The following is an 11,649-nucleotide window of genomic DNA, read 5'->3' as shown; positions in this document are numbered from 1 at the left end:
TTCTGCATTGATCTTTATGTGTGGCAAAATAACATCAGATATAAGATCGCTTTCAGAGATATTGTGCCATTCATGCAAAATAAAAATATTTAGTTTTGGTACGTCTATTTCCTGTAGTCTGTAGTCCTTTCTGTAGACCTGGGTGAATGGAGAACTAAAGCACTGAGTGACAATACAAATGCACTGGTCTGAATACCTGGAACAAAGACAAGTGAAGTCTGGCATCTCACTGTGTCCAGTGCGCAATTCCACAAGGCTGGAGGAACAGCAAAAAGCCCCTCCCCTCTCATTCGGGGCTCTGTGTGTCCCCGCCCCCCTGATCTTATTCCCATAAACTTTGTGACATACTCAGAAAAGTTGCCAGAGAACCTCCAGATCTGTTAGACAAAAGACATTTTCCCATAGTCCACCAAGGCTTGCGTCTGTGACCTGCTGACCGCTGCTGAAGGTAAGACAACTCATCCTCAGTGCACTGCACGTACTGCATGTCTGAACAAATGCCCGAGCAGCAGCTCTCATTCAGTGGCATAAGAATGGGCAGGGGAGAAACTGCACAAGGAAAACAGGGGCTTTAATAGTTTAACCTCCTGATGAAGACAATTCTAGCAAAGAAAGCAAGGTCGTCATTTGTGGAACTTTGTTGATTAGATCTGAATTCATCAGGTCATAGAAGAAAGCACATTGAAAGTGGGAGGGATAACAAGCCAGTGAATCAGCAGCAGTGTTTGTGGTAATGAGCAGCTCAAGTTAATGTAGCTCAATGCTGTAAATCTTTCTTCTTTATTTATTAAGCCTCTTTGGATTTACAATTTTCTCTGGAGAACTCGACCCAGCAGCTCAGAATTAAAGTTTTAGCTAATCTGAGGAGTTTTCTCTGATTAAAAAAAAAAAAAAAAAAAAAAAAGTATTGGCAGGAGATCTAAAATAAATCAAATTGCTGAAATTATACTATCCCACGTTTCCATGACAACTGGAGTACTGAATTTGTCAGAAATCATTCATTGTATTAATTATTCAAGACAAATGGTTTGGATGCAGTGGATTGGTACCACAAGATAATTTACGTGTGTGTTAGCCATATTCATCCACTTGCACAGATCCCTAGAAAATTAAATTAACTCAATATTTACTGTCCTGTAAAAATCTAAACGGGTCTAAGCGTAGAAGCCTTTCTTTTGCTTTTGTCTGTTTTCTGTCTGCTGTTGGTTAAAAAGGTGCTTCTGTTTCGTTCCTTGTAACCACTGACATTTTGCTGAAAAATCTTAGGTTACTAACAAGGGCTGAACATGCAGAGTGTGCACAAACCTTATAATTCGGATAAAAGAGTAAGCCATGGCATTCCTTAAAAAGATTGAAAACACAATTATGAATGCAGAACAGGATCCACCTTGTCTGAACAGAGGTGTGATTTTAGGATTATTGATTAAATTAAACTTTCAGCATCTTAATTAAGATTAGGGGCTTAATTTGTTTTCCCATTATTTACTATGGAATCAAATGATGGGTAACCATCTCTCCCTGGGATGAAATAAGATCACAGTCCACCAACAAAAAATCTGCACAAACCAAATTTGAAAAGCCACAGCAAAACTCTGGCCTTGGAAGAGCTCATTCTGAACCACAGTCAGAACATTTACATTTGCATCCAAGACAGAACAGTTTCTCTCCTCGATTTGAATTTATACAAATTAACACATTTCACACAAAGAGTCCTTGTAGATGGCAAAAGGTTAAAGTTAATGTAAGGAAAACAGTTTCCTTCTGCTATGCCTGAGTAAACAAGTGTGGGACAATAAATAACCAGCTGATAGAACAGTATGAAACATATGATATGAACCCTATTAAATGATATCTCAGCTAAAACACACACACACACACATATATATATTAATTGGTTATTGTAGAGACACATTCCCGTGCAGGCTGATCAATAGATGAACTGACTCATGCTGTCATGGAAACCAGAGCTCATAGCAGTGACAGTTAGATGTTGCTCTCTGCTTTAAGATGACATAGTTTCACAGGACTTCAGCCAAAAAAAGTATTTCTTCATTCTCTTGGTGAATTTATAGGCATGGCTTAGGAATATTTCCTTCTTAGGTTAGGCTTGATTTGTTTTATATTTATTTAGTCTCCCTTAGGGGGGCTGTGTATGATTAAATGAACTGTATGTTTCTTCCCATTCGAGAGATCTGAACCATTAATATCAATGTAAACATCTTTAAGGTTCTTAACATCACCATCACCCTCTGCTCATATCCAGATTTTATGGCTGAGGAAGGGAAATTTATATCAGAGAATACTGTAAGCAATAAAGCCTGGCACGACGGGAGTTTTCAGACACAGAAGAACAGATGGTAGCTTTCCTGAGGATTTCTAACCAAAAAATACTTTATATCTGGTAGTTTCTTACATGCAGGATAATGAATAACTCTAATGATCCACTGAGGGAAAAAAAACATTTATTTCTTGTACATCTGTTTCATCTTTGAATATTTATTCACCTTTTGGTGATGTGTGTAGCTCCATTATTTCATGTTTTAGTCACCAGACAAGTGCATTTTAGTGTTTCTGACTTATATTGCCATCATGTTCTCATTTTGTAAGTTGCCCTGGACAAGGGCGTCTGCTAATAAATAAATAAAAATAAAATAATAATATTAATAATATACAGTGAAAAGCATATGGCAGCTATGGGAACAAGCTGATCAACAAAAGGAGCACTGCTAAATATGTTATGAGGAATTACAGATTAACGTAAACATGAAAGGTATGCATCACGTCTATTGATAAAAAGTTCACTTCAAGGAGGGGAATGTAATGAATGACGAGAACAATGTTAAGGCGGACGCAATAGGATTTTCCTGTGCTGCCAGGCGATGTTGTGGTCCGTGATAGAGGAGGCTTCTTAGAGATCACCCAAATGCCAGGACTCTCTGCTTAGCAATTTGTCAAGGTCATAGCAGTCGCCAAAACAATAGCACAGGTTGATTATGGAGCTTCTGTCATGCACCCCTTCTGTTAAGCGATCTTTCTATTGCTGCGACTTGCTTGCCTTAATCTCCTCCCCCAGAGGGCCAACGTCTATTTAGCACCATGGAAGCCATGGTTTAATGGGATGTTAGACTGTGTGATAGGCAAAGGTCATGACTAAGAATAACTGCAACTGCTTTGCAGGAGCAGGCGAGATAACTTGTGTCCACAACTCGTCACGACTCTGGACAATGTTATGCCATTCACACTGACAGCCCCAAAGTCAGTCAAAGGCAATGGCTTTGTGGCTTGTTCAGTTTGGTGTACAGACCTATGTTAGGCCAAGCATATTGTGGAAACTAGTGTTGCCAGAATAGTTTCTACTTAAAAGGAAAGGGCAGCCTTTACTAATCCATTCTCAGTTCCTACTGTCTTACCATCACATGATGATCATATGTCAGTCATGCTTCACAGACTATCACTGAAAATGATGCAAACAAACAGAAATGTTTGTTATTAGACACCAGCACTAATAACAGCTGTACATTTTCAAGAAAAAAAAAAAAGAATTTCTCAGAAAAATAAACACTGTTAACAAATATTTGTAACTTCTGTTGAAGACCTTGAATCATGAAGCAGTTTTTGAATCATTAAAAGCAGTCTAACTCTGTGAGAGTGGAATCTGATTGAACAAGACTATAATAGCTCCCCGCTGGCACTCAGCCAAGGGATAAAAGCTGAGGATGAAACAATAGGCTTGTTAGAGAGATCAAGCATCAACCTGCCATTCCAGCAGTCATATTACCGTCAACCCCTGTGACCCCACACTTCTAGGGGAAAGACAGTAGCATAACACACTCACATAAGCCAGGTCATCTTTCCAGTAACCTTCTGACGGCATCCAAAAATGCCTAAGCCACGTCAACGCTAGAACATCTCATATCCAGATAAATTAGCCTTCAGTTATATTTGAAGAATAATGTCAAAAAGGGAGGTTTTACAACTTTAGAACTGGCTCAAGGAAAATTCTAACTTTAGACCACGTGTGGATGCACTGAAATTCCAAGCCCCTTAAGTCAAGATTTTTGTTTTAAGACTTCATATTTATTTGTGTTATTTATAAGAGAGAAGTTAATTTGAAAAGGCATCCAGATCTGAATGTGTGTATCTGAGATTCCATTTACTGGTATCTGCATTTTCAAAGTCTCGTAAAGGAATTTGCATTTTGACTGGAAAAGGGGGAATTAAATCAAAAAGAATCTCAAATATATTAAGGTTTCCTAAAAGGCAAAAATAAAATTGGTATGAAAGAGTGTCAATGCTACGTTGCATGTATTTTGCTTTACAAGGTTCTCCTTCTATCTTGCCGATGCAGAACAGCATTTGATTTGTATTTTCACTTATCTGCCTTTTCTGCTGCTCCCCTCCTTAGCTCCACGAAGCCCCAAGCTCGGCAGAAGACACCTCCATAAGCACCACTGCACCCCCCTCTCTCTCTCGCCCAGCACCTCTCTCCACTAACCTCTAGACCACTGTGCGCTCTAGCCCTCTAACCTCACGTCCAGCATGGAGAAAGTGCAGCACATGACTCGCTCGGCCATCAGGAGGGCGTCCACCATCGAGGTGAACCCACAGACCAAACAGAACCTCCAGGAGCTTTTTGTCAATTTCTGTCTCATCTTGATTTGCCTCCTGCTTATCTACATCATTGTGCTGCTGCTCTGAACCCCGCCTACATGTACATTAAAAGCCGACCCCCCTCCCCCACCTGCGGCTAAATGGGATGGCTCATTGGGGAGGTTGTGGGCTTACAGAACTGAGATTTACTGTTCATTATTGTAAAAACACACCAAAAAAAACATAAAAGTGAACTGGGAAAGGAAAAAAAAATATGATTTTCTAATTTGGGATGTAATTTGAGAGGTAACATGTATGAAGCAGTTATTTTTAATTTTTTTAATTCACTAAGATTCACTAAGTAAATTGCATAGTATGGATAATTCAAAGATTGTATCTGTGGGGGCTATAATACTTTCACACGAGAAATTATTTCCTCCCTCGGCTCAAATCCATTCCTTTAAAGACCACAGTTCACCACTGGCATAATTAAATCAGAGCAGCAGCCTGCCTTTCCAGACAAGTGCAGTACCTCCACTGAAGAGGCCCGGGACTGACAGAGAAGGCCTCGCCACAGCACACATGCCTGCTATTCACTCTTCATCCTGCTGCATGAAGCTCTTACGGTTTTCCAAAAGACTCTAGTTACTGCAAACATCACATGCAAACTCGCAGAATCCCGTACTCCCTTACATTTTCTGTTTTGCCTACATATGTGCTGTGCTCAAATAAACAGGGTATGAAATAAAATGTATGTGAACTACTCATGTGTTACATTTCATGTAAATTTCTCACATCTAGGAATGAAAGAACTGGATAAAAAAATATTATTTTATGAATTTTGTTTCTATGCATTCATTTTCCAATTGATATTATTTTTATGGTTTGAACATTTCTGCTGCTAAATATTTTCAATATGCTCTCTTTAATGTGTGAAAGTTCCATAAATTAAGTTCTAAACTTCTAAAAAATATACTTTTCAGTGATGTAGTACATGGATGATCAAATTAAAGTTTGAAATAAAACCTTACATAACTATTTTACCCCAGTCTCCTTTACCATTCATTTATTATACATATGATCAAATTCTAGTGCAAAAACAGAGTGAGCATCGACTCAAATAGGGGCACGATTACATACAATATAATTGCATTGTATTATGTAAATTTGAATTTGTAATGTTTGATGCCTTGTACTGAACTGTATTTTTGCACTTTGTATTGCACTTATATTTTATAAGTTGCCCTGGATAAGGGCATCTGCCAATAAATAAATAATCATAATAATAGTATTTTTAACAGTAGGTAAGTGCATTATATAGTGATTAAAGCCCAATACTTAAAATCGGACATAACGCACTAAACATTATGAATGGTAAAATCGTCTACTTCTCAACAGTTACTAATTTAAAAACTTGAAAACTCAGTATCTATAACTGCAATGACATTTCACTCTTGAAATAAATATTAAGGATAATGTAAGGTAAAAAAAAAACATACTGGGATCCCTTGCATCAGCACAGGTAAGTTGAACTATATTTATTGCATGCCACTAAATACAATTAATAAATAGGCTGAAACTGAGAGTCCTTTTATTTACCCTTATTAAATACCGTATCCATTATTTTATCAGACAGCAGAGCCATATATGCAATCTGTGGTTTACTACGGATTACTACTGGTTATTAATGGCAATGCATAAACTGCGGATATGCTAATTTAACCTCAGAGATGGAGATTACAAATGTATCATATTTGGGCATTAACAGCATGAATCTAGAAATTAAATATATAGTTATTTATTTTTCCCCCACCATTTTAATGTACTCCAACAGCAAGATCAATTATACATTTTTGCCTCTAAAATAACTGACATACTCAATTAATCTGATCCTATTTTACATCTTCACAATGAATAGAAATAAACAATGAAAACTGTTAATATGATGAGGACCACAACAGGCCACAAGTATTCCTGCTCTGAGAAACACATCTGCTGTTTGTTAAATGGCCTATATATTAATGTTATATATATGTAATGTAATATTTATACACAATTTAAGCTAATTAGCAAAACTTCTGCTTACATTCCTGAGATAAGTAATCAATGCTGATGACTTAGGCTCCTCTGAGGCCCCTGATGCCAGGGCTGTACTAGCTGAGCAGGGTGACACTTTCTTTCCACTCTGATGTGCAGCTGAAGAGGCCAGAGCGAACCCGAGGCCGAGGAAGCAGCAGGATGGAGTAGCGGTCTTAAAGCTCATCCACTGTGCCAGGCCTGAGGCTGCCACCTCTGGGAGGAGACCCCCACAGCAGCCCTGCACAGAGCCACTGACAGCAGAACCCTGTTCACCATGGATTTGGCGAGCAACAGAGGCCTCAATCTGCTACTCAACTTCCTGCTGATTGTCCTCGTTCTCATACTGATGCTCATACTAGTGAAGCTCATGTGACAGCCCTGCCGCTGAGCAGAAATGACTTAGTGACAAGACCCCGGCGGACACGGTTTGTGCATGCTCACCCTGCAGAGACCCCACAAACTCCCCGCCTGCCACTTCAGCCTAGAAAAAGAAAAAATACCGCTTTACGTGTTTGTAGTGCCGAAGACAGTCGATTCATACATTTGTTTAAAATTAAAACACAGCTTTACATTTTAGGACAGCCCAAAAGGAGCAATAAAAGCAGGCAGGTTGGTTTTACTGGACAACTTAAAGCCCTTTCACAAAAAGATACTTCAAATTGAAAGCTAAATAAACCACCAATATAAGATTTTTTATTACTATTACTTTTATATCAAGCACAAATTACTGGTTCTGGATTTGGCAAAAAATCGAGAAATGTATACCCCAAGAAGTTTCTGATCAAGATAAATTAAATATACATCAACCTGTTTTAATTCAGATAGGAAATTGTATTTGTTTTCCAGTTAAGTCGTTTGCACACAGCTTATAGCAACCTTACAAGGATCATAATAAAATTAAACCGAAGAAAAAACTGTCAGCTTTAGCAGCACTTTCAAATGAAGTCTAGAACAATCCCAGTCAATGCGAGAGTCTCCCTCTGGTGGCAAAACTTAATATCAGTAAGGAAGTTAGTATAATTGTTAGATGCAATGACATCTTCTAAGTTCGTTGATGAATGTGCTGATCTACAATCGCTGAGTTGTTGCAGTGACGATGACACTTGAGATCAGATGAAGATTCTTAGTTTAGGAAACACAGTTCTGTTACATGTGCCAACCTTTTTATATTAGTAAGATGACGTGGATATTTTAAATCATCTGGGCTCATCCCCGTGGCCAACTTGCCATTTTTCAAATACCATTTCCCCTACAGCTGTTAAGGATTCAGATCGTTTGTGTGTGGCTTTATTTTTTACATTTTCTTTGTTTTTAATTTGTACTGTGATGCCTTTTCTATATCAACCCTTACTACATACTGCTCCTGTTTCCAAGCCGTGCCCTGTTGTATCCAGGTGTGTTACAGCTGTGGAGTTCACCTCTTTATGTTTTAGGGAACGCCAGTACAGCAGCTCCGCCAACTGCAGCTTTAATATTCACAGACCCACTGATGTATGTTTTACACACATCTCTCTCCACTTGCAGACACAAACGGAACAAATATATCTCTGTGCAGGAAAATGTGTATGCCTCTTTTGTTGCTGACAGATGTAGGCCTATGTTTTGTTATTTAAGTAAACGCAGCAAAAATGATAGACAGCTGGGGGAGCAGCCCTTTGAGCCTCGCTCTGATGCTGCAGAATTGGGCTCTGTGTCCCCTGATGTCTTGACATGACTACATCACTGCCACAGCCTGGCGCCTCACAGGGCGGGGGCTAAAAAGCACCTTGAACTATCATCCACAGTACCCCAGTTATACACATACTGATTGGAGACATTGTATGTTTACTGTGTACACTATATTTAAACTCTTTTCATTACTCCAATTTGTTGTTAATTTTTTTTTAAATGTCATGGTTTTCAGTTCTCCTCCTTAACTCCTATTTACTGGTATACAGATGCTTATTGGTGCCACTGTATAGATTAAATGTACTTCAGCAGAGTATAGAGAAATATAGCACATTTGGTCATAAGTTCATGACTTGATGACTATGTAAAATAAGTAAAGTTGTTGATCGGTAAGAATCTGTGCTTACAAGAGTAATTAGACATTTATACAAACTTAGGAAACCTTCGAGAAGGTCATGACCTCTCAGACAGAGGACGCGATTTCATAATTTAGTGCTAGAGAGAGGCCTTTAGTTGCAATAAAGTTAATCAAACACCAATAATATATAAACTTTAAACTTCCCAATTGTACTGCACTTTATATATATATATATTCTTCCTAAAGTTATATTTTTTATTATGAAATATAGTCCAATAAATCCTGTTATCCATGTTGACATCTGTGAAATATATGAAAATTAAACTCCAGAGCACCGCTCTGCTTCCTGTCATGGTCGGTTTCTTTCTGGATTGTTTTTCCAAAGTGGTTGGAATATTGTCTCTCCTGATCTAATTTTATCAAGGAAAATCATTTTCAGGGTTGGATATTCCAGCAGTTTTATTTATCTTCCTCTACAGAAACCCTCCAGAAGGGCAGCCCTTTGTGCCAAACGGCAACCCTCCCTAACCCAGTGTAGTTTCAACACATACAGGCAGGATCAATGTTAAGAAGCCTGAACTGCAAACCAATTATTTATCAGAGAAGGTTATTACTTTGAGCACCTGTGCACATCAGTACTTCCTGCTCAGTGTCAAGACCCATTAGAAACAGACAGATCTGAACAGTGACTCCCACTGCAAAAGGTTTATTTCTCTGTGAGTGAATAAAGGGGATACATTAGTCAGCCACACTCCTGTGGCTGGAGGGCTGAGGTGCAGATGCAATTTCTACGTGCTTCAGTCAAATGATTCCTACAAGACATTCAAGTGACAAGCAGACCACTTCTAGTTCAGCTACAATGTTTCCTCACCTCACCAAGCCCAAATCACTTGCTATATAAAGAAAAAGGTCTCATTGTTTCCAAACAGCACACTATCACCTTGAAACTGGTAACTATGAAGTCTTTACGATGAGTGGTCTGTATTGTATGTGGTATTTCCTGCTCTAATAGTCATGAGTCCTTTTATAATCACACATGTGTAACTTGTTAATTCAAGTAACTGATGAGATAAATCCCTTACCTTTCCCTTTAAAGCAGCTTTTTCAAAATTAAAATGCACTCAAAGCCCTGTCCTCTGACTGGAGAGAGGAGAGCATACATTATGTGAACACTTTGTGACATCTTCACCTAACTAAAATAAAAATGTTTTTTGTTAAACAAAGTCATTATGTGATATTACAAAAACAAGCAAAGCTCCCTAGGCAGGAACAAGCGTGAAGTAGTAAAATTGTACGGGGCTTGTGCATGTCCACTGCGGGGCAGGCTACACTAACTGCGTCAGCTCAGCCTCTTGCTGGAGACAAGAGCCGCTGACCTGCTGTGTAATAATACATTTATTTGGTGGACGCCTTTCTAGATACTCAAGGACATCTTACACAAAGTTGACCTATATAAAATCAATGAATACAATAAACATAGATTATAATGGAGAAATACATAGGGACTGACAGTTACAAAGGAAACATCAGCTAAAATGTAGCCATAGGGCTGTAGAAGGTAGGCTTTCTTAAAGAGATTTTAAAAGGTTTTTAAAAGAGATGAGAGTGTCAGCTTGTTTTATTTGTGAGGGGAGTGCGTTCCAGAGCCTGGGGGCTGAGCAGCTGAAGGCCCGGCCACCCATGGTAGAGAGACGGAATGGGGGGTGATAAGGAGACCAGCAGAACAGGAACGCAGGGAGCGGGAAGGGGCACAGGCTAGGAGAAGGTCTGACAGATAGGTAGGTGCCAGGTTATGAAGGGCTTTGTAAGTAAGGAGGAGCGACTTAAAGATGATACGGTAGTGCACAGGGAGACAGTGTAAATGGATAAGGACTGGTGTGATATGTTCAGATGATCTAGTGCAGGTGAGTTCTGGACCAGTTGTAGTCTATTGGTGAGTTTAATAGGGATACCAGTAAGGAGTGAATTGCACTAGTCCAATCGGGAAGTGACCAAGGCATGGATAAGGGTTTCAGTGCTGGAGTGTGACAATGAAGGACGAAGCCTGGAGATGTTGTGGAGGTGGAAAAAATATGTCCGGGTAATGGCTTTTATATGGGGTTCAAATGAGAGCATACTGTCCAAAATGACACAAAGGGGAGGTTGAGGTTTGAGGAGGTTCGTGCTCATCCAGCTCCTAATGTCTTGGATACATTAATAAGTTAATAAGGGAAGTGGGAGGGAGGGGAATGGTGGGTTTGGTGGAGATGTAAAGCTGCGTATCATCAGCATAGCAGTGAAAATGTACTTTGTGATAATGCATAATCTTGCCCAGCAGTAGAAAGTACATTATGTAAAGAAGTGGTCCCAACATTGACCCCTGGGGAACACCCTGTGAAGCAGCTGCACACCCTGATCTGTGTTTTTTAACTTGCACAAACTGTTGACGGTCAGTGAGGTAAGAATTAAACGATGGGAGTAACAGCAGCAACCTTAAGTGTGGAAGGTACAATGCCAGTAGTGAGGGAGGAATTAATTATGCCAGTAAGCAGAGGAGCAATTGCAGGCAGACAGGTTTTAACAAGGCTAGTGGGCATGGGGTCAAGTAGGCAAGTAGATGATTTGGATCTACAGATAAGTTCAGTGATGAAGTGCTCAGTGACTAGAGTGAAATCAGAGACAGGTAGTGTAGGCTGAGCTTTGTGGTGTATTCATCCAAGACACATTATCACCAGCAGTACAAGGCAATTTTGATAGATATTGGTGGATGTCATGGATTTGTGTGTGGAAAAAGTTGAGGAACTTGTTACATTGTTCAGGGGAGGGGTCAGAAAGGAGGTTATCAGGAGGCTGAAGTGAAGAAGACTTTTGAGTAATTTTGACCAGAATTGATGATGCTAGAGAAATATAATGTTCTGGCAGGAGAGAGAGCATTCTTGTAAATCAACAGGTGATCTGTGTATGCTTGGGAGTGA

The 11,649-nt window shown here is 39.4% G+C and overlaps 1 protein-coding gene across 2 annotated transcripts; it reads left to right on the top strand.

Moving 5' to 3' along the window:
• The first annotated feature begins 257 nt into the window (after positions 1-257).
• On the top strand, positions 258-9,047 carry pln1 (phospholamban 1). 2 transcript variants are annotated; one of them, XR_010817175.1, is made up of 2 exons: positions 258-448; positions 6,787-9,047. XR_010817175.1 is itself a non-coding variant. In XM_066707665.1 (2 exons), the coding sequence occupies exon 2, from the start codon at positions 4,540-4,542 to the stop codon at positions 4,696-4,698; it is 159 nt and encodes a 52-aa protein (XP_066563762.1). In that variant the 5' UTR covers positions 332-448; positions 4,406-4,539; the 3' UTR covers positions 4,699-5,633. The 2 variants fall into 2 exon arrangements, 1 of the variants encoding a protein (XP_066563762.1); XM_066707665.1 differs by lacking the exon at positions 6,787-9,047 and adding an exon at positions 4,406-5,633 and having other exon boundaries at positions 332-448.
• The last annotated feature ends 2,602 nt before the right edge of the window (positions 9,048-11,649 follow it).

This window comes from Amia ocellicauda, chromosome 1 (genome assembly GCF_036373705.1).
Source record: "Amia ocellicauda isolate fAmiCal2 chromosome 1, fAmiCal2.hap1, whole genome shotgun sequence".
In the NCBI taxonomy this organism is placed as follows: domain Eukaryota; kingdom Metazoa; phylum Chordata; class Actinopteri; order Amiiformes; family Amiidae; genus Amia; species Amia ocellicauda.
This window is presented reverse-complemented; position numbering and strand designations above follow the sequence as displayed.